Source organism: Hyperolius riggenbachi, chromosome 10 (assembly GCF_040937935.1).
Source record: "Hyperolius riggenbachi isolate aHypRig1 chromosome 10, aHypRig1.pri, whole genome shotgun sequence".
In the NCBI taxonomy this organism is placed as follows: domain Eukaryota; kingdom Metazoa; phylum Chordata; class Amphibia; order Anura; family Hyperoliidae; genus Hyperolius; species Hyperolius riggenbachi.
The window spans coordinates 4,638,365-4,665,531 of record NC_090655.1 but is presented as its reverse complement, the minus strand read 5'-3'; the positions used below and the strand labels follow the sequence as shown (position 1 = coordinate 4,665,531).

General features: G+C 47.7%; 1 protein-coding gene across 3 annotated transcripts in view; it reads right to left on the bottom strand.

Moving 5' to 3' along the window:
• The window catches only part of AVPI1 (arginine vasopressin induced 1), a 60,730-nt gene that overhangs the window by 4,780 nt on the left and 28,783 nt on the right, over positions 1 to 27,167 (bottom strand). Inside the window, exons 1-2 of one of the 3 annotated variants that reach the window (XM_068255062.1) lie at positions 5,349 to 5,387; positions 3,907 to 4,247 (exon numbers count right to left, since the gene is read on the bottom strand). In XM_068255062.1, the coding sequence (XP_068111163.1) occupies positions 3,907 to 4,226 (320 nt within the window). In that variant the 5' untranslated portion in view covers positions 4,227 to 4,247; positions 5,349 to 5,387. Of the gene's footprint in view, positions 1 to 3,906; positions 4,248 to 5,023; positions 5,328 to 5,348; positions 5,388 to 27,167 lie in introns of those variants that run through there. The other 2 variants (XM_068255060.1, XM_068255061.1) reach the window with 2 other exon arrangements.

Here is a 27,167-nt window from a genome sequence, read left to right as displayed (position 1 = left end):
GGCAGCTACCTATCTGTCCTATACTGGGGGGCAGCTACCTATCTGTCCTATACTGGGGGGCAGCTACCTATCTGTCCTATACTGGGGGGCAGCTACCTATCTGTCCTATACTGGGGGGCAGCTACCTATCTGTCCTATACTGGGGGGCAGCTACCTATCTGTCCTATACTGGGGGGCAGCTACCTATCTGTCCTATACTGGGGGGCAGCTACCTATCTGTCCTATACTGGGGGGCAGCTACCTATCTGTCCTATACTGGGGGGCAGCTACCTATCTGTCCTATACTGGGGGGCAGCTACCTATCTGTCCTATACTGGGGGGCAGCTACCTATCTGTCCTATACTGGGGGGCAGCTACCTATCTGTCCTATACTGGGGGGCAGCTACCTATCTGTCCTATACTGGGGGGCAGCTACCTATCTGTCCTATACTGGGGGGCAGCTACCTATCTGTCCTATACTGGGGGGCAGCTACCTATCTGTCCTATACTGGGGGGCAGCTACCTATCTGTCCTATACTGGGGGGCAGCTACCTATCTGTCCTATACTGGGGGGCAGCTACCTATCTGTCCTATACTGGGGCGCAGCTACCTATCTGCCCTATACTGGGGCGCAGCTACCTATCTGTCCTATACTGGGGGGCAGCTACCTATCTGTCCTATACTGGGGGGCAGCTACCTATCTGTCCTATACTGGGGGGCAGCTACCCATCTGTCCTATACTGGGGGGCAGCTACCTATCTGTCCTATACTGGGGCGCAGCTACCTATCTGTCCTATACTGGGGCGCAATTTTTACACCCTCGCCCTAGGTGCATTTTGTCCTAGAAACTGCACTGTTAAGCAGCAGGGACAGCCATACTATCGCATGGAAAATAAAATCAAAACACATATTAGTAGATAAATACTTGTTCTATTTACATAACATATGCATCCACATTTTGATTTCAGTGAATTTTGTATAGTAAATAAAGAGAAGACATTTTCCATCTTTACTGACTGAAAGTGGACCTGAGCTCAGAACGTCCTCTCTGCTCCAAAAAAAAAAAAAAAAAAAGACACCAGCATAATAACCTTTCAACAAAACATTTCTTTGTTACAGCTGATACAAATCCTAAAATAAATCAGCAGTGTTTCTACTTCCTGACTCATGGAAGCAGACATATGGTTTACAGCCTGTGCTTTCTAATGGCCTTATCCGTCTTATCTTCCATGGCAGTCCTGTGACACAGGAAAGAGATCACATTACAACTGTTAGACACAAATGAGGGGGTATTAAATAGACTAAACTCTCTAAATACATACAGGGTGTCTTTCTCTATGTTTTCCTTCTGTCCTGTGCAAGAGTTCAGGTCCACTTGAAGCCAATGTTGATGTCATTTCCCCCCTTACTCTATTTTCCTCCTAGAAACTGCACTGTTCTATCTAGCTTGCTTTGTAAATAGATGTGAGCACAGCATAAATTGTATTTCAGCAGATTCTGCAGAGGGGTGAGGTGTATTTCCCTTCTCAGCCTCGTGTCACACTGAACTGCCTTCAGCCAATCAGTGAGGAGCAGGAATGTGGGAGGGGAGATGACTCTCTTCCCTCACCCGGCAATGTACTAGAATAGAGCCAGGCTGATAGCAGTGGGTAAATGGAATTTGATTTTATGGCTGACAATCCTGCTTTAACCACCCTGGCGTTCTGATTAAATCGCCAGGGTGGCTGCGGGAGGGTTTTTTTTAAATAAAAAAAAAACTATTTCATGCAGCCAACTGAAAGTTGGCTGCATGAAAGCCCACTAGAGGGCGCTCCGCAGGCGATCTTCCGATCGCCTCCGGCGCCCAGAATAAACAAGGAAGGCCGCAATGAGCGGCCTTCCTTGTTTTGCTTATATCGTCGCCATAGCGACGAGCGGAGTGACGTCATCGACGTCAGCCGACGTCGTGACGTCAGCCGCCTCCGATCCAGCCCTTAGCGCTGGCCGGAACTTTTTGTTCCGGCTGCGCAGGGCTCAGGCGGCTAGGGGGGCCCTCTTTCGCCGCTGCTCGCGGCGAATCGCCGCAGAGCGGCGGCGATCAGGCAGCACACGCGGCTGGCAAAGTGCCGGCTGCGTGTGCTGCTTTTTATTTCATCAAAATTGGCCCAGCAGGGCCTGAGCGGCAGCCGCTGGCGGTGTTGGACGAGCTGAGCTCGTCCAGACCGCTCAGCTGGTTAACCATTTCAGCCCGCGGGGATTTTTCACCTTATGCATCAGAGCAATTTTCACCTCCCATTCATTCGCTAATAACTTTATCACTACTTATCACAATTTATTGATCTACATCATTTTTTCCGCCACTAATTAGGCTTTCTTTGGGTGGTACATTTTGCTAAGATTTTCTTTTTTATAAATGCATTTTAACAGGATGAATAAGAAAAAAAAATGGAAAAAATTCATTACTTCTCAATTTTCGGCTATTATAGCTTTAACATAATCCACGCTACCATAATTAAAACCTGTGTATTTTATTTGCCAGTTTGTCTCGGTTATGACGTCATTTAAATTTTGTCCCTATCACAATGTATGGCACCAATATTTTATTTGGAAATAAAGGTGCATTTTTTCAGTTTTGCGTCCATCACTATTTACAAGCTTATAATTTAAAAAAAAAAAAAAATGTTCGTAGTATACCTCCTTCACATGCATATTTAAAACGTTCAGACCCTTAGGTAACTATTTATGTCTTTTTTTTATTGTAATTTTTTTTCCATTAAAAATTTTATTTGGGTAATATTTTGGTGTGGGAAATAAACAGTTAATTTTTAATGTTGTTATATGTGTAAATTGTAATGTAAAAAATATGTAGATGTAGTTTTACTATTTGGCCACAAGATGGCCACCTTCAGTTTTTTTCCACTCCTTGTGCTTCTCGCTAAGCGGAAGCAAAAGGGGGATGCGGAAATTTTGACGCACAGAAAGACTGAAGCCTCTTGTAACAGCGCTTCGGTTTTCCTGCGGGAGACACGGAGCGGTGATCGGGAACCATGTTCCCGTTCACTGATCCCAGGGCTACCGGGGGACACCATGGGGGCGCGATCGCGCGCGGCACCGCAGCAGAGCAGCCGCCCGGACGTGAGCTTCACGTCCGGGTGGCAGAAACGGTTAAAGTACAACTGAAGTGAGAGGGATATGGAGGCTGCCATATATTTCCTTTTAAGCAACACCAGTTGCCTGGCTGTCCTGCTGATCCTCTGCCTCTAATACTTTCAGACATAGACCCTGAACAAGCATGCAGCAGAACGGGCATTTGACATTATTGTCAGATCTGACAAGATTAGCTGCATGCTTGTTTCTGGTGTGATTCAGACACTACTGCAGCCAAACAAATCAGCAGGACAGCCAGACAACTGGTATTGCTTAAAAGGAAATAAATATGACAGCCTCCATATTCTTCTCACTTCAGCTGCCCTTTAAGAAGTATTATTTGAGTAAGGAGCGCCCATACATTACTCAATTTTTGCCATCGATACACAGGAATTTCGGTTATAGTGACAATCTGGCAGATATCATTGCCGAAACATGGCCAACCAAATCGCTTCAATTGGCATCTGGACAAAATTGGTCATTTCAATTATAAGTGTTCAGTTGGGTATGCGGTGGTAACAGCGTTTGTTTTACCCCCGGCCGGTATCCCATAAGACCCTGGGGGAAGTCAGAGCAGGTGTGACGGTTGCGTGGGGTAAATAGGGAGAGAACAATGGTATCTCCCGCCGCTCCACCGAAGTGATTCACCAGGCGAATGGCTGGCCAAGCGGTGGTGCCGTAAACATGCTGGATTCTTGGCAGAGGCGTCCATTATCGGTCACCTCGGCAGAGTTCCATCTGGCGTGTGTATGGGCCTTTACACGGGTATACGTGGGGGAGGCTTCGGAGGTGAAGACTTACCAGAGTTTGCTGAAGTTCTGCATAGAAAGTGCTCCGATGCGTTCGCTGCCCAGCTTCCTGGATGAAGAGTGAAAGCTCTTGTTTCGCTTCTTCCTCCGGAGCTTCAACAGGGCCTCGGCGATGTGCCGGTCGCCTGCGTAGTTGTAGATGATTTGCGCTCGCTCCTCCGCCCGGTCATCCCCGCCAGCGCGGAACAGCGTCTGTAACTGCAGGAGGTCAATGTCTTTGAATATATTGGCCGACGCCTTCTTCCGGGGGCGGGGTTCAGGGGCCTGCCAGTCGGTGGCCGGGGTGCTGACTACAGACGCTGGGGTGCCCATAGTGTGACCGCAGCTAGACCACTGCAAGACAAGATAGGAGATTATTACACATCGCTTCTAGCATTGTATATCACTACTGCTTTATATAGGAATCCATTCTGCAAAGCTTCATAACATACACCAAGCCCTCTGCAACTGCGGCTAAACATATACATAATGTGATCTGTAAGTTCCCCTCACACTCTAATCCTGCCATAGTCCTAGTCTAATGTCCTACCATATCATTATTATGTATTTATATAGCACTGACATCTTCTGCAGCACATTACAGAGTACATAGTCATGTCACTGACTGTCCTCAGAGGAGCTCACACTCCAATCCTACCATAGTCATAGTCTAATGTCCTACCATATTATTATTATTATGTATTTATATAGCACTGACATCTTCTGCAGCACATTACAGAGAACATAGTCATGTCACTGACTGTCCTCAGAGGAGCTCACAATCTAATCCTACCATAGTCATAGTCTAATGCCCTACCATATTATTATTATTATTATTATTATGTATTTATATAGCACTGACATCTTCTGCAGCACATTACAGAGTACATAGTCATGTCACTGACTGTCCTCAGAGGAGCTCACAATCTAATCCTACCATAGTCATAGTCTAATGCCCTACCATATCATTATTATGTATTTATATAGCACTGACATCTTCTGTAGCATTTTATAAAGCATACAGGGCTGCAGAGGATAGCAGCACTATATAAAGACTAAATAACAAAAATAGCATATTTTAGTACAAGTGGAATTCCACAGTCGCGATCATTACAAGAAGCAGCTCCTACCTTCATTGTGTGCTCCTGCGAGGTCATATGGTGAAATGGTAGAGAGAGAAGTGCTCTTGCACATAATTGGCTGAACATCAAGTTCTCTGCAGCATTCAGCGTAGAATGACGTCCGCGCAGCGAGCTGTGAAGTGTGGTTAGGAGGGCAGGATGTTAGCGCTCCTCACAACAGCAGCAAACGCTGGCATCTCACCTCGGTGAAGCCACAGATGACTGAGCCATAGCATAACTACGCTCTGAGGAAGCAACGCAGCGCACGCCCCAACCGCTCACAACAACAGCATCCAAACCTGCACAAATCTGTGTCAGACGCTTCCTGACTTACTGCGATTAGCAAGCTTCGCACATCCTGAGCTGGAGTCCTGCCAATCCCGTCATCCAGAGTCCAGGCCCGCCCACATGACTCACGTAATAGGTGCTCAATGATAATATGCAGGATCATCAATTAACCCTCTGCACACTCACTGCAGGCCAACCATTCAGGAACCACGGCTATCCCTACAGGCAAGTTAGAGAGGCCCTGTAGTGACATAGTATTATGCAGTCACATTTTTCAGGATACCCACTTCTATGGTAACACTTCTTATATCTATATACAGTATCGCATAGTACACGCCAAGGGACTAGGAAAAGTGGTTTACTATAACAGAAATGGTCCTAGAAATATCCCAGCATGCCCTGGTGCATTCTCTGCTGCACAGGAGCAGCTCTGTCCTCCCATTGGAGGTACAGTACAAGCACTTATCCTAGAAATATCCCAGCATGCCCCGGTACATTCTCTGCTGCACAGGAGCAGCTCTGTCCTCCCATTGGAGGTACAGTACAAGCACTTGTCCTAGAAATATCCCAGCATGCCCTGGTGCATTCTCTGCTGCACAGGAGCAGCTCTGTCCTCCCATTGGAGGTACAGTACAAGCACTTGTCCTAGAAATGGCCCAGCATGCCCTGGTACATTCTCTGCTGCACAGGAGCAGCTCTGTCCTCCCATTGGAGGTACGGTACAAGCACTTGTCCTAGAAATGGCCCAGCATGCCCTGGTACACTCTCTGCTGCACAGGGGCAGCTCTGTCCTCCCATTGGAGGTACGGTACAAGCACTTGTCCTAGAAATGGCCCAGCATGCCCTGGTACATTCTCTGCTGCACAGGGGCAGCTCTGTCTTCCCATTGGAGGTACAGTACAAGCACTTGTCCTAGAAATATCCCAGCATGCCCTGGTACATTCTCTGCTGCACAGGAGCAGCTCTGTCCTCCCATTGGAGGTACAGTACAAGCACTTGTCCTAGAAATATCCCAGCATGCCCTGGTGCATTCTCTGCTGCACAGGAGCAGCTCTGTCCTCCCATTGGAGGTACAGTACAAGCACTTGTCCTAGAAATATCCCAGCATGCCCTGGTACATTCTCTGCTGCACAGGAGCAGCTCTGTCCTCCCATTGGAGGTACAGTACAAGCACTTGTCCTAGAAATGGCCCAGCATGCCCTGGTACATTCTCTGCTGCACAGGAGCAGCTCTGTCCTCCCATTGGAGGTACAGTACAAGCGCTTGTCCTAGAAATGGCCCAGCATGCCCTGGTACACTCTCTGCTGCACAGGGGCAGCTCTGTCCTCCCATTGGAGGTACGGTACAAGCACTTGTCCTAGAAATGGCCCAGCATGCCCTGGTACACTCTCTGCTGCACAGGGGCAGCTCTGTCTTCCCATTGGAGGTACAGTACAAGCACTTGTCCTAGAAATATCCCAGCATGCCCTGGTACATTCTCTGCTGCACAGGAGCAGCTCTGTCCTCCCATTGGAGGTACAGTACAAGCACTTGTCCTAGAAATGGCCCAGCATGCCCTGGTACATTCTCTGCTGCACAGGAGCAGCTCTGTCCTCCCATTGGAGGTACAGTACAAGCACTTGTCCTAGAAATATCCCAGCATGCCCTGGTGCATTCTCTGCTGCACAGGAGCAGCTCTGTCCTCCCATTGGAGGTACAGTACAAGCACTTGTCCTAGAAATGGCCCAGCATGCCCTGGTGCATTCTCTGCTGCACAGGAGCAGCTCTGTCCTCCCATTGGAGGTACAGTACAAGCACTTGTCCTAGAAATAGCCCAGCATGCCCTGGTACATTCCCTGCTGCACAGGAGCAGCTCTGTCCTCCCATTGGAGGTACGGTACAAGCACTTGTCCTAGAAATGGCCCAGCATGCCCTGGTACACTCTCTGCTGCACAGGGGCAGCTCTGTCTTCCCATTGGAGGTACAGTACAAGCACTTGTCCTAGAAATATCCCAGCATGCCCTGGTACATTCTCTGCTGCACAGGAGCAGCTCTGTCCTCCCATTGGAGGTACAGTACAAGCACTTGTCCTAGAAATGGCCCAGCATGCCCTGGTACATTCTCTGCTGCACAGGAGCAGCTCTGTCCTCCCATTGGAGGTACAGTACAAGCACTTGTCCTAGAAATGGCCCAGCATGCCCTGGTACATTCCCTGCTGCACAGGAGCAGCTCTGTCCTCCCATTGGAGGTACAGTACAAGCACATGTCCTAGAAATATCCCAGCATGCCCTGGTATATTCTCTGCTGCACAGGAGCAGCTCTGTCCTCCCACTGGAGGTACAGTACAAGCACTTGTCCTAGAAATGGCCCAACATGCCCTGGTACATTCTCTGCTGCACAAGAGCAGCTCTGTCCTCCCATTGGAGGTACAGTACAAGCACTTGTCCTAGAAATGACCCAGCATGCCCTGGTACATTCTCTGCTGCACAGGAGCAGCTCTGTCCTCCCATTGGAGGTACAGTACAAGCACTTGTCCTAGAAATGACCCAGCATGCCCTGGTACATTCTCTGCTGCACAGGAGCAGCTCTGTCCTCCCATTGGAGGTACAGTACAAGCACATGTCCTAGAAATATCCCAGCATGCCCTGGTACATTCTCTGCTGCACAGGAGCAGCTCTGTCCTCCCATTCGAAGTACAGTACAAGCACTTGTCCTAGAAATGGCCCAGCATGCCCTGGTACATTCTCTGCTGCACAGGAGCAGCTCTGCCCTCCCATTGGAGGTACAGTACAAGCACTTGTCCTAGAAATATCCCAGCATGCCCTGGTGCATTCTCTGCTGCACAGGAGCAGCTCTGCCCTCCCATTGGAGGTACAGTACAAGCACTTGTCCTAGAAATGGCCCAGCATGCCCTGGTACATTCTCTGCTGCACAGGAGCAGCTCTGTCCTCCCATTGGAGGTACAGTACAAGCACTTGTCCTGAAATATCCCAGCATGCCCTGGTACATTCTCTGCTGCACAGGAGCAGCTCTACCCTCCCATTGGAGGTACAGTACAAGCTCTTGTCCTGAAATATCCCAGCATGCCCTGGTACATTCTCTGCTGCACAGGAGCAGCTCTGTCCTCCCATTGGAGGTACAGTACAAGCATTTGTCCTATAAATGGCCCAGCATGCCCTGGTGCATTCTCTGCTGCACAGGAGCAGCTCTGTCCTCCCATTGGAGGTACAGTACAAGCACTTGTCCTAAGGTGCGTACACACATGCGACTATAGTCGTTTGTAACGATCGTTCCCCGATCTTTACCAACGACGATCGTTACAAAAAACGAACCAACGACTATTAAGGCAAACGACGAACGAGGCAAATCGCTACAAAACAAAGTTCTGTCTTGGCGGATTTTTACCACCGACGATCGTTAGCAAAAGTGGTACATCGTTGGAAACGATCGTTCGTACCAGGCTGGACATGCGCATTTCTCTTTTTCTCCAAGGAACTTTACAATTTTATGCGCAGGCGCATTAAGTGCTTTTACGTGGTGTAACGTTCGTTCTAACGATGTGATCGTTACACACTTTTTACAACTAACTTTACTTCGGTCGTTCTTTCGTCAATTAAAAGATCGTTCGTCGTTGACAACGAACGATCGTTGTCGCATGTGTGTACGTAGCACTAGAAATGGCCCAGCATGCCCTGGTACATTCTCTGCTGCACAGGAGCAGCTCTGTCCTCCCGTTGGAGGTACAGTTCAAGCACTTGTCCTGAAATATCCCAGCATGCCCTGGTACATTCTCTGCTGCACAGGAGCAGCTCTACCCTCCCATTGGAGGTACAGTACAAGCTCTTGTCCTGAAATATCCCAGCATGCCCTGGTACATTCTCTGCTGCACAGGAGCAGCTCTGTCCTCCCATTGGAGGTACAGTGCAAGCGCTTGTCCTGAAATATCCCAGCATGCCCTGGTACATTCTCTGCTGCACAGGAGCAGCTCTACCCTCCCATTGGAGGTGCAGTACAAGCACTTGTCCTGAAATATCCCAGCATGCCCTGGTACATTCTCTGCTGCACAGGAGCAGCTCTGTCCTCCCATTGGAGGTACAGTACAAGCACTTGTCCTGAAATATCCCAGCATGCCCTGGTACATTCTCTGCTGCACAGGAGCAGCTCTGTCCTCCCATTGGTGGTACAGTACAAGCACTTGTCCTAGAAATGGCCCAGCATGCCCTGGTGCATTCTCTGCTGCACAGGAGCAGGTCTGTCCTCCCATTGGTGGTACAGTACAAGCACTTGTCCTGAAATATCCCAGCATGCCCTGGTACATTCTCTGCAGCACAGGAGCAGCTCTGTCCTCCCATTGGAGGTACAGTACAAGCACTTGTCCTAGAAATGGCCCAGCATGCCCTGGTGCATTCTCTGCTGCACAGGAGCAGGTCTGTCCTCCCATTGGAGGTACAGTACAAGCACTTGTCCTAGAAATGGCCCAGCATGCCCTGGTGCATTCTCTGCTGCACAGGAGCAGCTCTGTCCTCCCATTGGAGGTACAGTACAAGCACTTGTCCTAGAAATGGCCCAGCATGCCCTGGTGCATTCTCTGCTGCACAGGAGCAGCTCTGTCCTCCCATTGGAGGTACAGTACAAGCACTTGTCCTAGAAATATCCCAGCATGCCCTGGTACATTCCCTGCTGCACAGGAGCAGCTCTGTCCTCCCATTGGAGGTGCAGTACAAGCACTTGTCCTAGAAATCTCCCAGCATGCCCTGATACATTCTCTGCTGCACAGGAGCAGCTCTGTCCTCCCACTGGAGGTACAGTACAAGCACTTGTCCTAGAAATGGCCCAGCATGCCCTGGTACACTCTCTGCTGCACAGGGGCAGCTCTGTCCTCCCATTGGAGGTACGGTACAAGCACTTGTCCTAGAAATGGCCCAGCATGCCCTGGTACATTCTCTGCTGCACAGGGGCAGCTCTGTCTTCCCATTGGAGGTACAGTACAAGCACTTGTCCTAGAAATATCCCAGCATGCCCTGGTACATTCTCTGCTGCACAGGAGCAGCTCTGTCCTCCCATTGGAGGTACAGTACAAGCACTTGTCCTAGAAATGGCCCAGCATGCCCTGGTACATTCTCTGCTGCACAGGAGCAGCTCTGTCCTCCCATTGGAGGTACAGTACAAGCGCTTGTCCTAGAAATGGCCCAGCATGCCCTGGTACACTCTCTGCTGCACAGGGGCAGCTCTGTCCTCCCATTGGAGGTACGGTACAAGCACTTGTCCTAGAAATGGCCCAGCATGCCCTGGTACACTCTCTGCTGCACAGGGGCAGCTCTGTCTTCCCATTGGAGGTACAGTACAAGCACTTGTCCTAGAAATATCCCAGCATGCCCTGGTACATTCTCTGCTGCACAGGAGCAGCTCTGTCCTCCCATTGGAGGTACAGTACAAGCACTTGTCCTAGAAATGGCCCAGCATGCCCTGGTACATTCTCTGCTGCACAGGAGCAGCTCTGTCCTCCCATTGGAGGTACAGTACAAGCACTTGTCCTAGAAATATCCCAGCATGCCCTGGTGCATTCTCTGCTGCACAGGAGCAGCTCTGTCCTCCCATTGGAGGTACAGTACAAGCACTTGTCCTAGAAATGGCCCAGCATGCCCTGGTGCATTCTCTGCTGCACAGGAGCAGCTCTGTCCTCCCATTGGAGGTACAGTACAAGCACTTGTCCTAGAAATGGCCCAGCATGCCCTGGTACATTCCCTGCTGCACAGGAGCAGCTCTGTCCTCCCATTGGAGGTACGGTACAAGCACTTGTCCTAGAAATGGCCCAGCATGCCCTGGTACACTCTCTGCTGCACAGGGGCAGCTCTGTCTTCCCATTGGAGGTACAGTACAAGCACTTGTCCTAGAAATATCCCAGCATGCCCTGGTACATTCTCTGCTGCACAGGAGCAGCTCTGTCCTCCCATTGGAGGTACAGTACAAGCACTTGTCCTAGAAATAGCCCAGCATGCCCTGGTACATTCTCTGCTGCACAGGAGCAGCTCTGTCCTCCCATTGGAGGTACAGTACAAGCACTTGTCCTAGAAATATCCCAGCATGCCCTGGTGCATTCTCTGCTGCACAGGAGCAGCTCTGTCCTCCCATTGGAGGTACAGTACAAGCACTTGTCCTAGAAATGGCCCAGCATGCCCTGGTGCATTCTCTGCTGCACAGGAGCAGCTCTGTCCTCCCATTGGAGGTACAGTACAAGCACTTGTCCTAGAAATGGCCCAGCATGCCCTGGTACATTCCCTGCTGCACAGGAGCAGCTCTGTCCTCCCATTGGAGGTACAGTACAAGCACTTGTCCTAGAAATGGCCCAACATGCCCTGGTACATTCTCTGCTGCACAAGAGCAGCTCTGTCCTCCCATTGGAGGTACAGTACAAGCACTTGTCCTAGAAATGACCCAGCATGCCCTGGTACATTCTCTGCTGCACAGGAGCAGCTCTGGCCTCCCATTGGAGGTACAGTACAAGCACTTGTCCTAGAAATATCCCAGCATGCCCTGGTGCATACTCTGCTGCACATGAGCAGCTCTGTCCTCCCATTGGAGGTACAGTACAAGCACTTGTCCTAGAAATGACCCAGCATGCCCTGGTACATTCTCTGCTGCACAGGAGCAGCTCTGTCCTCCCATTGGAGGTACAGTACAAGCACATGTCCTAGAAATATCCCAGCATGCCCTGGTACATTCTCTGCTGCACAGGAGCAGCTCTGTCCTCCCATTCGAAGTACAGTACAAGCACTTGTCCTAGAAATGGCCCAGCATGCCCTGGTACATTTTCTGCTGCACAGGAGCAGCTCTGCCCTCCCATTGGAGGTACAGTACAAGCACTTGTCCTAGAAATGGCCCAGCATGCCCTGGTACATTCTCTGCTGCACAGGAGCAGCTCTGTCCTCCCATTGGAGGTACAGTACAAGCACTTGTCCTGAAATATCCCAGCATGCCCTGGTACATTCTCTGCTGCACAGGAGCAGCTCTACCCTCCCATTGGAGGTACAGTACAAGCTCTTGTCCTGAAATATCCCAGCATGCCCTGGTACATTCTCTGCTGCACAGGAGCAGCTCTGTCCTCCCATTGGAGGTACAGTACAAGCACTTGTCCTATAAATGGCCCAGCATGCCCTGGTGCATTCTCTGCTGCACAGGAGCAGCTCTGTCCTCCCATTGGAGGTACAGTACAAGCACTTGTCCTAGAAATGGCCCAGCATGCCCTGGTACATTCTCTGCTGCACAGGAGCAGCTCTGTCCTCCCATTGGAGGTACAGTACAAGCACTTGTCCTGAAATATCCCAGCATGCCCTGGTACATTCTCTGCTGCACAGGAGCAGCTCTGTCCTCCCATTGGAGGTACAGTACAAGCACTTGTCCTAGAAATGGCCCAGTATGCCCTGGTGCATTCTCTGCTGCACAGGAGCAGGTCTGTCCTCCCATTGGAGGTACAGTACAAGCACTTGTCCTAGAAATGGTCCAGCATGCCCTGGTGCATTCTCTGCTGCACAGGAGCAGCTCTGTCCTCCCATTGGAGGTACAGTACAAGCACTTGTCCTAGAAATGGCCCAGCATGCCCTGGTGCATTCTCTGCTGCACAGGAGCAGCTCTGTCCTCCCATTGGAGGTACAGTACAAGCACTTGTCCTAGAAATATCCCAGCATGCCCTGGTACATTCCCTGCTGCACAGGAGCAGCTCTGTCCTCCCATTGGAGGTGCAGTACAAGCACTTGTCCTAGAAATCTCCCAGCATGCCCTGATACATTCTCTGCTGCACAGGAGCAGCTCTGTCCTCCCATTGGAGGTACAGTACAAGCACTTGTCCTAGAAATGGCCCAGCATGCCCTGGTACATTCTCTGCTGCATAGGAGCAGCTCTGTCCTACCATTGGAGGTACAGTACAAGCACTTGTCCTGAAATATCCCAGCATGCCCTGGTACATTCTCTGCTGCACAGGAGCAGCTCTGTCCTCCCATTGGAGGTACAGTACAAGCACTTGTCCTAGAAATGGCCCAGCATGCCCTGGTGCATTCTCTGCTGCACAGGAGCAGCTCTGTCCTCCCATTGGAGGTACAGTACAAGCACTTGTCCTAGAAATGGCCCAGCATGCCCTGGTACATTCTCTGCTGCACAGGAGCAGCTCTGTCCTCCCATTGGAGGTACAGTACAAGCACTTGTCCTGAAATATCCCAGCATGCCCTGGTACATTCTCTGCTGCACAGGAGCAGCTCTACCCTCCCATTGGAGGTACAGTACAAGCTCTTGTCCTGAAATATCCCAGCATGCCCTGGTACATTCTCTGCTGCACAGGAGCAGCTCTGTCCTCCCATTGGAGGTACAGTGCAAGCGCTTGTCCTAGAAATATCCCAGCATGCCCTGGTGCATTCTCTGCTGCACAGGAGCAGCTCTGTCCTCCCATTGGAGGTACAGTACAAGCACTTGTCCTGAAATATCCCAGCATGCCCTGGTACATTCTCTGCTGCACAGGAGCAGCTCTACCCTCCCATTGGAGGTACAGTACAAGCACTTGTCCTGAAATATCCCAGCATGCCCTGGTTCATTCTCTGCTGCACAGGAGCAGCTCTGTCCTCCCATTGGAGGTGCAGTACAAGCACTTGTCCTGAAATATCCCAGCATGCCCTGGTACATTCTCTGCTGCACAGGAGCAGCTCTGTCCTCCCATTGGAGGTACAGTACAAGCACTTGTCCTGAAATATCCCAGCATGCCCTGGTACATTCTCTGCTGCACAGGAGCAGCTCTGTCCTCCCATTGGAGGTACAGTACAAGCACTTGTCCTAGAAATGGCCCAGCATGCCCTGGTGCATTCTCTGCTGCACAGGAGCAGCTCTGTCCTCCCATTGGAGGTACAGTACAAGCACTTGTCCTAGAAATGGCCCAGCATGCCCTGGTACATTCTCTGCTGCACAGGAGCAGCTCTGTCCTCCCATTGGAGGTACAGTACAAGCTCTTGTCCTGAAATATCCCAGCATGCCCTGGTACATTCTCTGCTGCCCAGGAGCAGCTCTGTCCTCCCATTGGAGGTACAGTGCAAGCGCTTGTCCTAGAAATATCCCAGCATGCCCTGGTGCATTCTCTGCTGCACAGGAGCAGCTCTACCCTCCCATTGGAGGTACAGTACAAGCACTTGTCCTGAAATATCCCAGCATGCCCTGGTACATTCTCTGCTGCACAGGAGCAGCTCTGTCCTCCCATTGGAGGTGCAGTACAAGCACTTGTCCTGAAATATCCCAGCATGCCCTGGTACATTCTCTGCTGCACAGGAGCAGCTCTGTCCTCCCATTGGAGGTACAGTACAAGCACTTGTCCTGAAATATCCCAGCATGCCCTGGTACATTCTCTGCTGCACAGGAGCAGCTCTGTCCTCCCATTGGAGGTACAGTACAAGCACTTGTCCTGAAATATCCCAGCATGCCCTGGTACATTCTCTGCTGCACAGGAGCAGCTCTGTCCTCCCATTGGAGGTACAGTACAAGCACTTGTCCTGAAATATCCCAGCATGCCCTGGTACATTCTCTGCTGCACAGGAGCAGCTCTGTCCTCCCATTGGAGGTACAGTACAAGCACTTGTCCTAGAAATGGCCCAGCATGTCCTGGTACATTCTCTGCTGCACAGGAGCAGCTCTGTCCTCCCATTGGAGGTACAGTACAGCACTTGTCCTAGAGATGGCCCAGCATGCCCTGGTACATTCTCTGCTGCACAGGAGCAGCTCTGTCCTGCCATTGGAGGTACAGTACAAGCACCTGCATATTTGGTGGACTACAAGGTTAAGTATACCTTAGGGCTGAATAGCCAGGCTGGACAAATCGCTGGTACAGTATCCAGGGCTCCTTAAAGTTGCAGCCATCACTGAATAGAGGCAGCCACGCGTTTCTTGCGAGTGGCTCCGATACCTCCGTGGGCGGGACTTGCAGCACCAGCCACCAAGCGTTGCTCCCACAGATTTATAATGAAGAGGTCATTTACTATAGCCGATGAGATTATACTGTATTGCTGTATAGTAGAATTCCTGTAAAGTAAAAACTCCAAGGGACCAGAAAAAGTAGTTTACTATACCAGAATTGGTCATACATTGTGTATTTATACAGGTGCAGTGGCTGGGTCCTGAGTTTACTATATCCAGAGGTTTACTATAACGAGATTATACTGTATATTGTTATGTAGCCCCGCCCCAAGTGATGTCACAGCCTAGGCTGTTTAGCTATGTGAAATTCTTCTAGCCGAGCATTCTGAGTGGCTAGGTATTATTTGTACTGACTTTGGAACTGTCAGTAAACATTCTGCAGAGCTGCATCTGACAGGACTACTGAGGTAAATTTTATAAAGTAAATCAGGATGAGGAAAGATTTTACAATGGACAAAAACTCATGAAATAATTTATAAAAGGACTACAGTAAAAATAACCAATTGTATTAATTACGTTATTTGTACTGCAGTTCCTGTTTAAAAGCAGGAGGTCTCTGTCAGGGGCGTAACTAGAGGGGTGATCACAGGGGGGGCCCAGAACTGCGGGGCCCCAAGCTACTCACCTTCCCTTCCTCTGATACAGGAGACTATACTACAGGTCCGGAGATTTGTGGCTACGCTTGTTATGGGTGTGCGGATCAGGATGGGCCCACTTGTTTTATGACCCTTGTGAGATGGCCCCGCCCCCAGGCTGTGATGGGCACCGAGGGGAGGCGTGTGGACATGGGGGCGGGGCTTAAGTTTTGCTGTGGGGCGCCATGGATTGTAGTTATGCCCCTGGTCTCTATTCCCATCTTCAGCGTAGTGTTTGTCTGTTTGGATCGGATGCGCAGTGGTCAGCGAGAGAACGGACTGGACAGACACCAAGCTGCCCACGGTCTATAGGCAGGGATGTGCTCACGAGTGCTTACTCATGATTCAAATGAGCCTCAAAGTGAATGGGAACCGCATTTTAAAAAAAATAAAGCAAGTACTTACCTAAGGAGAGGGAAGGCTGTGGGTCGTATAGAGCCTTCCGTCTCCTCTCTCGGTGCCCTCTATTCTGTGCTGGCCGCCGAAAGGGTATTTGGAAGTCTTCGGGAGCCGTGTCCTCCTGAAGACGTGCGGCTCCATACAGCACACACGTGAGCGTGCAAGAGAGCGTGCTTGCGCAGGCGCAGTACAGGGCCACCCTTCTTCAGGAGCACTCCGGCTCCCTGAAGACTTCTGAAGCCTCCTTCGGCCGGGTAAAGCAGTATTTGACTAAATTAGTCACATACTGCTACCGGGCGAGCCAGCACTGGAACGAGGGGACCAGGAGAGGAGCCGGAAGGCTCTATAGGACCCAGAGCCGTCCCTCTCCTTGGGTAAGTATCTGTCTCATATTTTTTTTAAATGCGGTTCCCATTCACTTTAATTGCTGCAGCTTAATTATAAAGGGGTTATTTACCCATAATTCTGCCCTCTTCCCTGCGTTGCTAACAGCTTGCATGTGTCCTATTGGATGCGTTGCAAGCCTCACCATGACGCACTTCCTCCTTCAAGCAGAAATTATGGGTAAATAACCCCTCGTCATCCAGCCGCTCAGCTGCGGCAATTAAGGCTCATTTGAATCACTGGTAATTACGCATGAGCACATCCCTGCCTATATGGTGCTAGAGGAAGCCCCAGGGAAGTACAAAGCCTTTTTATTGGAACGTTTCAGGTTTGCGTTAACAAGTCTGCCTGTGTTACATCCTATGCTACCGCAAATATCGTCTTTGCTTGCATTATGTGTATTGTCACAACACAACGCTGACAATTTCTGCTCAGATGTAAAGGTGCCCATTAACGGTACTATCGTTTCACCAAATGCAATCTTTTGATGATTGAATTGTATAGAAAGTTTGCCGTTTATGAAGGGAATCGATATGGAACATTTCATTGGTCGATTGCTTAACCCATTCAGGTTTCGTGGTTTTCACGAGAGAAATGTTCACCTCCCATTCATTAGCCTATAACTTTATCACTACTTATCACAATGAACTGATCTATATCTTGTTTTTTCCACCACCAATTAGGCTTTCTTTGGGGGGTACATTTTGCTAAGAGCCACTTTACTGTAAACGCATTTTAACAGGAAGAATAATAAAAAAATGGAAAAATTCATTATTTCTCAGTTTTCAGCCATTATAGTTTTAAAATAATACATGCCTCCTGTGAGGAAGCGCAAAGGAGCCGCCGCCATGAGCCAGCGGCAGGCGGCTCCTTCCGCGCACAGCAGGCGTTCGCACGGAGAGGCAGCCGCCTCCTCACAGCATGAGGCGGCTACCTCCGTGCGTCAGCGTATGGAGCGTGGTGAAACCGCCGCGTTGGACGCGGCGGTTAGCACGCAGGTCCCCGCTGCGGAGACTCCGCAGAGCGGGGCTGTGCTGGCTGGGACTCGTAGTCCCTCAGGAGTTAGAGTGACGCGCGCGCGCGCACTCAAGACATATTTATGACTCCCTGAGGGGAGTCAGCTGACCAGGCTGGTCAGCTGACTCCAGCACCTCTCCCTATTGGTCCAGCACTTAGGGAGGTGCCGAAAGGCACATAGGTATATATATATTGCTGGCTGTTCATTTGTTCCTTGTCTGGCGTTGCGATCACATACGTGGGAGCACCCAGATCCGTTAGTCAGATCCGTTAGTGTGCCGGGACCAGCTGGAGCTGTAATCCTACACTAAGCTAGATTCCGTTGATAGCTTAAAGTACTAGTTTGATTGTGATTATCTGTTATGACTTCTTGCCTGCCTTGACTACTCTTCTGAACTCTGATCTTGTACCTCGTTATTTCTGATACTCCGTTGCCGAACCCCGGCTCGCTCCTAGACTCTGTTTCTGCCTCCTGATTTTGTACCCCGATATATCTGATACCCCGTTGCCGAACCCTGCCTGTACTTTGACTCCGCCTATCGTCTGCTGATCTTGTACCTTATCAGTCTGTGTGTTTACGACTTGGCTTGCCCGACCTCGAGAACCGACCTCACGATTGGAGGCGGTTCCTTGTCCCGTTAGTGACACTTCCGCCTGAGTGTCACTTTCGGACTTTCCTTCCCACTGTCAGTCTGACTCCTCCCGTCTTGGAGAGCTCAGACCTGTGGAAGGAATCTGTGCGGTTCTCCTTGCTGCACTGAGGCTTGTCCTCCGTATTACTGTTGCACCAATCACTACACTCTACTCAGGTGACCAGAGGTTAGCTAGTATATTGGATTATCGGTGATACTGCAGATCACATATAATCTGGTATACGTCTGTATTTCCCGTGATACTGCAGATCACCGGTAATCAGACCTCTCTGTGCTTCACCGAGCGTTACACCTCCATAATTAAAACTCACGTATTGTATTTGTCCATATGTCCCGGTTATTACACCGTTAAAATTATGTCCCTATCACAATGTATGGCGACAATATTTTATTTGGAAATAAAGGTGCATTTTTTCCATTTTGCATCCATCACTATTAACAAGTTTAAAATAAAAAATAAAAAAATAGAAATATTTCATCTTTACATTGATATTTAAAAAGTTTAGACCCTTAGGTAAATATTTACATTTTTTTTTTTTTTTTTTTATTGTAATGGTTTTTTTTTATTCATAGTAAACATTTTATTTGGGTAGTTTTGGGAGGGTGGGGGTAAACAATAGATTTATAATGTAAATGTGTGTTGATTTTAATTTATTTTTATTTTCAGGTGTAGTATTACTTTTTGGCCATGAGTTTGTTTACATGACGTCACTCTAAGCGTAACACACGCTTAGAGTGGCGCATCAGGAAGTGAATGGCCAGAAAAGGCGCAGCTTCCGAGAGAAGCTGTCGCTTTTTCAGCGGGGGAGAGGAATCAGTGATCGGACTTCATAGTCCGATACATTGATTCCCTGACTACCGAATCCGCGGCCGGGAGTGCGCGTGCACGATCGGCCGCGGGGGCGCGCGGTAGCGCACATGGTTTCTGGACGTAGTTTCTACGTCCAGAAACCAAAATAGGTTAATAGGATAAAATCGATCCAAAAGTTGGATTTTATGGTTGAATTTCAAGAAAGAATCATTCAGTAAATGTGATCAATAATTACCGAACGATTATTTTTTCGATCGTAAAAATTGCATTGAAAGATCTGATGTAGTGAAAATTTGTACCGTTGATAGGCACCTTAAAGAGGAACTCCAGTGAAAATAATGTAATAAAAAAAAAAGTGCTTCATTTTTACAATAATGATGTATAAATTATTTAGTCAGTGTTTGCCCATTGTAAAATCTTTTAAATCCCTGATTAACATTCAGACATTTATCACATGGTGACATTTTTACTGCTGGCAGGTGATGTAGCTGCTGCATGCTTTTTTGGCAGCTGTAAACAGCTATTTCCCACAATGCAACAAGGTTCACAGACAGGAAACTGCCAGGAGTACCACGGTCCTCAGAGCTTCTTATGGGAGGGGTTTCACCACAATATCAGTCATACAGAGCCCCCTGATGGTCTGTTTGTGAAAAGGAATAGATTTCTCATATAAAAGGGGGTATCAGCTACTGAATGGGTTAAAGTTCCATTCTTGGACAGAGTTTCACCCCTAAATATTGTCTGTAACCTAAATTAATGTCCAGCGCTGCGTAATATGGCGCTTTATAAATACAATAAATAATAATAATAATAACTATAGTAACATTTTAACTGCCATGAGTGAAGACAGCCTCCGTTATACAGTCAGGGAAACCCAGGGTACGAATGCCAGGATTACAGCAATCTAATCCCCCGCGACTCCACGTGTAGCGACAGCTGCTCCCCCCACCTGCCTGTCCTGAAGATGATTAGCTGATTTCCTGCAGGCCAGGAGAAGGGCTAAGCCGCCTGTTAGCTAGTTTCCCATGGCTAAGCATTGCTTTCAGGATGTCAGCAGGCTGTGACAGTTTAATAGAGTCCTGGGCTCAGCACACAATCTCCCAGCATGCAGTGCAGCTCTGTGTGTCAACACACCAGCTCTGGCCCTGACGTCAATGCTGGAGATAAGAGCTGAAGGAGAGCCCATTGTTGTTGCAATAGGAGCCTGGCAGTTATACAAGCCAGTGTTTATGTCACTCAATGACATCAGGAGCCTGTCCTATACCGGCAGGGCTGGAACTGGCAGATAATTATAGCCTGACAGGACCAGTGTGACGCCAGAACAATGGCTGATCTGTTCCGTGGCACGAGGTCACTATGGGATTATCTCAGCTACACTCCAAACATCTATTAAAACCCAAGTGGTTGTTCATCAGTAAATTACCTTTTGTGTGTTAATCCCTGGGGGGTCCCTCCCCAACTAACAATAGGCTAATGTTTGTAGAGGTGTCATTTCAATGCCGGAGCTGAACTAAATCCATAATGACGGGTTACACTGAGTAAACAGACTAAGCAGCATGGTGGCCTTGCAAATCTGGGCAACATGGAGTTTGCATGTTCTTCCCATGTTTGTGTGGGGATCATCCCACATCCAAAACACACACACACATATATTTATAGCTCCTCCTCCCCCCCCCCCAAAAAAAAAAAATTTAAAAGAAAAATCTTGGTCTTAGTCTGCAATAGAAACATACTACAACAACCGACTATGGTAGGGATTAGATTGTGAGCTCCTCTGAGGACAGTCAGTGACATGACTATGTACTCTGTAATGTGCTGCAGAAGATGTCAGTGCTATATAAATACATAATAATAATATGGTAGGACATTACACTATGACTATGGTAGGATTAGATTGTGAGCTCCTCTGAGGAGAGTCAGTGACATGGCTATGTACTCTGTAATGTGCTGCAAGAGATGTCAGTGCTATATAAATACATAATAATAATATGGTAGGACATTAGACTATGACTATGGTAGGATTAGAGTGTGAGCTCCTCTGAGGACAGTCAGTGACATGACTATGTACTCTGTAAAGTGCTGCAGAAGATGGCAGTGCTATATAAATACATAATAATAATAATATGGTAGGACATTAGGCTATGACTGTGGTAGGATTAGAGTGTGAGCTCCTCTGAGGACAGTCAGTGACATGACTATGTACTCTGTACAGTGCTGCAGAAGATGTCAGTGCTGTATAAATACATAATATGGTAGGACATTAGACTATGACTATGGTAGGATTAGATTGTGAGCTCCTCTGAGGACAGTCAGTGACATGACTATGTACTCTGTACAGTGCTGCAGAAGATGTCAGTGCTGTATAAATACATAATATGGTAGGACATTAGACTATGACTATGGTAGGATTAGATTGTGAGCTCCTCTGAGGACAGTCAGTGACAGGACTATGTACTCTATAGAGTGCTGTGCTTGACTGACTGATACCAGTGTGGAGTCCAGATGCTGTGGGCTGGTCTTCCCTGAAGGACCACCTTTCTCCTGTCTGAGGCCCAGTTCACAGTGCTCAGGTGCTTTGCAGAATATTTCTGCATGTCAACTCACTGCCCATACACTTCTATGGGCCTGTTCACAGTACTGCGCTGTAACTGATCACGTTATTCTAACTTGCTGCATGCAGGCTTTGTATCAGCTCATGGTGAGAGTATCTGATTACAGAGGTAGTAGGAGATTACGCCACTGCAGTTGCAATCTTAAGGGTAAAGTGTGAATAGCAGTTGGTGGCTGCACAATTGTGACGGACAATTAAGGTGCCCATACACTCGTCAGATTGGCAGCAGATAGATAAGAAATGCATCTGATGATCTATCTGATGCGTTTTTAGAACATTTTTTTACCGGGATAGAATTCCAATGGATTTCAGTTTGAAATCTATTGAAATTCGATCTGATGGCATTTTTTTGCCATCAGATTTCCATTAAGGCCAATGCAAACTGATGGCAATGTCATCAGATCGACCTAAATTTTCCACCCAGCCAGTTCGATGGAAATCCATCGAAATCGGCCATCGATCGGCCAACCGATTTGCAAACGATCAATCGGGATCGGTCAGAAAATCGGCTGAGTGTATGGGCCCCTTTACTATACTGTATATACAAAAGGTGATGACTTCCTATAAAGTCGAATACTTTACCTGCGTATAGCTCTGGGGCTGCCACCACCAATATGTGAGGTTTGGAAGTCTAATTGCTGGAATCAGATAACTAGTTGCAAGCTTTCAAGGGCTGGAGAGTGATGTATATGTTTTGGAAGGGCATTCCAGAGGAAGAGAGAAGTTTGTGAGACATCCTGTATTTGTGAATGTGTGAAAGGGACCCCCGAGCAGACGCCATGGTTAGGCATATAAGCATACCACGGCTATTTGGTTAAGAGGAGACACTCACCTGCCAACTATGTAAGCGATCCTGCTGCACGTCATATTGCGGGTTCACGAGCGGAATAGAAGAGGAAGCCTCCGCATGCGCAGAGAGGACCCGCAGGCTTCCTGTTCCAGGTCACACCGCAACTTTCAGCAGAGTCGATAGATCCAATGTAATTGAGAGCCGCCGCCGGGAGCAGGAGCGCTTACCTAAGGGTCCGGTGAGTCTCCTCTTAAAGGATACCCGAAGTGACATGATGAGATAGGCATGTGTATGTACAGTGCCAAGCACACAAATTACTAGGCTGTGTTCCTTTTTTTGTTTTTTTTCCTCCTCTGCCTGAAAGCGTTAACTATCAGGTATGTAAGTGGCTGACTCAGTCCTGACTCAGACAGGAAGTGACTACAGTGTGACCCTCAATAATAAGAAATTTCAACTATAAAACACTTTCCTAGCAAAAAAAAAAAATCACTTCTGAGAGCAGGAAAGAGATAAAAAGGGCGAATAGTTCATAGATTTTAGCTCTGGCATACTTCAATGAATGTGTCATTGAGCAAAAACAATAAAACAGTTAAAACTGAAGTAGATTTAGACATAACATAAAACTGTGGAATATCTTCATTTTTAGGAGAAGGAAGATAGTTACAATCTTTTTTTTCATTAGTTTATTTTCGCCTCGGGTGTCCTTTAAGCAAATAGCTGTGAGTATGCTTATATGTATATCCAGGTGTCTGCTTATGGTCCCTTTAAAGACAGAAGGTGGTTGTATGGAGAGCAGAGGTTACAGTTGTATTTAAAATGGAATTATATGTATGGAGGAGATGAATGTGGATAACTATATAGGTTAGATAGAGTTTTATTTAAAAGAAACTTAATGAAAAAAACTTGAAGGCTATATTCCATTGTAAAAAGCCAGCTGCCCGGCTGCCATTTTGTTCGTTTTGTCTACCATAGGACTTCAGTCAAGTGTGCATCAAGCGAACGCAGACAGAGTTTAGAGAAACTGATCTATGCATCTAGGTTTGGTCTGAGTTTAACGGGAACCGCAACTGAGAGGCATATGGAGGTTTTACCAGTTGCCTGGCAGCACTGCTGATCTCTTTGGCTGCAGTAGTGGCTGAATCACACACCTGAAACAAGCATGTAGTTAATCCAGTCTGACTTCAGTCAGAGCACCTGATCTGCATGCTTGTTCAGGGGCTGTGGCTAAAGGTGCATACACACGCACTACCACAATGAACGATGGGGCCGTCAGACCCTCCCGCTGGGCGGGTGTTGCAGCGACAGTAGTGCGTGTGTACAGTCTGTCAGGCAGACTGATAAGGCTGTTTCTGAACTGAGCGGATCGCTCAAAAACAGCCTTATCAGTCCACCGACAGCACGTACACACACACTACTGTCAGCAGAACGCCCGCCCAGCGGGAGGGTCCGACGCCCCCGTCGTTGCCAGAGGTGGTGCGTGTGTATGCACCTTAAAAGTATTAGAGACACAGGATCAGCAGGAGAGTCAGGCAACTGGCATTTTAAAAGGAAAAATCCATATCCTTTTCAGTTTAGGTTACCTTTATATCATATTGCAGAAAGATGATGAGCATGGCAACAATATGGCAGCGGTGGGATTGACAACCCCAGGACAATTTATAAATCCGGTAGGTTCTCCTTGTGGGTGAGCGCACATCGCTAAATACACTACAGCTCGTTCACAAACATTTCATCCAAACCTCACTGAGGTCCTACCGTTCTCACAACTGCAGCAAAGTAACCCCTCCAGGCCAGACTTGCAGAAACACACCGCAATGAACATGCCGACAGACCCAAAACATAAAACTGCTATAAGCTTTAGAAATAACTTTATATATGATGTACAGTACTCTATAAAAGCAGCAGCGTTATTGCAATTTTCAAAGACATTTATTCCTTACTCTAAACTCTCAAAAAGGTAAAACTCTAAAAAGGTGAAATCTACAATTCCTGTTCTGCTTCTGCACTCTGGCTTGAACTTGAACACATAGTTTCTTGGGTTGGGAAAAAACAGACAAAAAACAACAACCATGCAAGCATCAAGTTCAACCCCAAAATGTGGTGTATCAGAAAATATGAGCCGGATAAAGTAATCTACACCTTTTGTGTCTGGCAAATTTGATGTATGGACAGTAACATATGGATATATAGGTAGTGTATAGGAATGTACAGTCAGGGTAATATATGGGCAGGTTAGAGTACTGTACAGACAGTAGGTGGTGATATATTGGCAGTGTATAGTAATGTATGGATATATGGGCAGGATATAGTAATGTATGGTGATATATAGGCAGGGTACAGTAATGTGCAGACAGCAGTGAGTATATAGTCCTGCACAGACACATGGTGTGTGCAGAGTGTACAGTGATATATAGGCAGGGTATGGTAATGTACAGACAGCAGGGGTGATATATGGGCAGGGTATAGTAATGTATGGATATATAGGCAGTGTATGGACAGAAGGGGTGATTAGGCTGAGTGTAATGTACATGCAGCAGGGTGTATATAGTCCTGCACAGACAGCAGGGGTGATGTATAAGCAGTGTATAGTAATGTATGGATATATATGGGCAGGGTACAGTAATGTATGGATATATAGGCAGTGTATGGACAGCAGGGGTGATTAGGCTGAGTGTAATGTACATGCAGCAGGGTGTATATAGTCCTGCACAGACACATGGGGTGTGGAGGGTGTATGGTTATATGTGCAGGGTATAGTAATGTACAGACAGTAGGGGTGATGTATAAGCAGTGTATAGTAATGTATGGTGATGTATACGCAGGGTATAGGAATGTACATGCAGCAGAGTGTATATATGGGCAGGGTATAGTAAGGTATGGATATATAGGCAGTGTATGGACAGTAGGGGTGATTAGGCTGAGTGTAATGTACATGCAGCAGGGTGTATATAGTCCTGCACAGACACATGGGGTGTGGAGGGTGTATGGTTATATATGCAGGGTATAGTAATGTACAGACAGTAGGGGTGATGTATGGTAATGTATGGATATATATGGGCAGGGTATAGTAATGTACAGACAGTAGGGGTGATGTATAAGCAGTGTATAGTAATGTATGGTTATATATGCAGGTTAGAGCACTGTACAGACAGTAGGGGTTTTGTATGGGCAGGGCATGGTGATGTATGGATATGTAGAGGTGATGTATAGGAATGTACATGCAGCAGGGAGTACACAGTGCCGCACAGACATATGGGGTGTGGAGGGTGTACAGTGATATATGGGCAGGTTAGAGTGGCTGCATAGAGTACTGGTTAAGGGCTCTGCCTTTGACATGGGAGACCAGGGTTCGAATCCTGGCTAGGTCAAGTACCTATTCAGTAAGGAGTTCAAGGCAAGACTCCCTAACACTGCAGGGTGGCCTCTTGAGCGCGTCCCAGTGGCTGCAGCTCTTGAGCGCCTTGAGTCCGACAGGAGAAAAGTGCTATACAAATGTTCGGATTATTATTATTTTTATTACTGTACAGACAGTAGGGGTGATGTATAAGCAGTGTATAGTGATGTATGGATATATGGGCAGGTTAGAGTACTGTACAGACAGCAGGGGTGATGTATAAGCAGTGTATAGTGATGTATGGATATATGGGCAGGTTAGAGTACTGTACAGACAGCAGGGGTGATGTATAAGCCGTGTATAGTAATGTATGGATATATAGGCAGGTTAGAGTACTGTACAGACAGTAGGGGTGATGTATAAGCCGTGTATAGTAATGTATGGATATATAGGCAGGTTAGAGTACTGTACAGACAGTAGGGGTAATGTATAAGCAGTGTATAGTAATGTATGGATATATATGCAGGTTAGAGTACTGTACAGACAGTAGGGGTAATGTATAAGCCGTGTACAGTAATGTATGGATATATATGGGCAGGTTAGAGTACTGTACAGACAGTAGGGATGATGTATAAGCCGTGTATAGTAATGTATGGATATATAGGCAGGTTAGAGTACTGTACAGACAGTAGGGGTGATGTATAAGCAGTGTATAGTAATGTATGGATATATAGGCAGGTTAGAGTACTGTACAGACAGTAGGGGTGATGTATAAGCCGTGTATAGTAATGTATGGATATATATGCAGGTTAGAGTACTGTACAGAGAGTAGGGGTGATGTATAAGCCGTGTATAGTAATGTATGGATATATATGGGCAGGTTAGAGTACTGTACAGACAGTAGGGGTAATGTATAAGCAGTGTATAGTAATGTATGGATATATATGGGCAGGTTAGAGTACTGTACAGACAGTAGGGGTGATGTATAAGCAGTGTATAGTAATGTATGGATATATATGGGCAGGTTAGAGTACTGTACAGACAGTAGGGATGATGTATAAGCCGTGTATAGTAATGTATGGATATATAGGCAGGTTAGAGTACTGTACAGACAGTAGGGGTGATGTATAAGCAGTGTATAGTAATGTATGGATATATAGGCAGGTTAGAGTACTGTACAGACAGCAGGGGTGATGTATAAGCCATGTATAGTGATGTATGGATATATATGGGCAGGGTACAGTAATGTACAGACAGTAGGGGTAATGTATAAGCCGTGTATAGTAATGTATGGATATATATGGGCA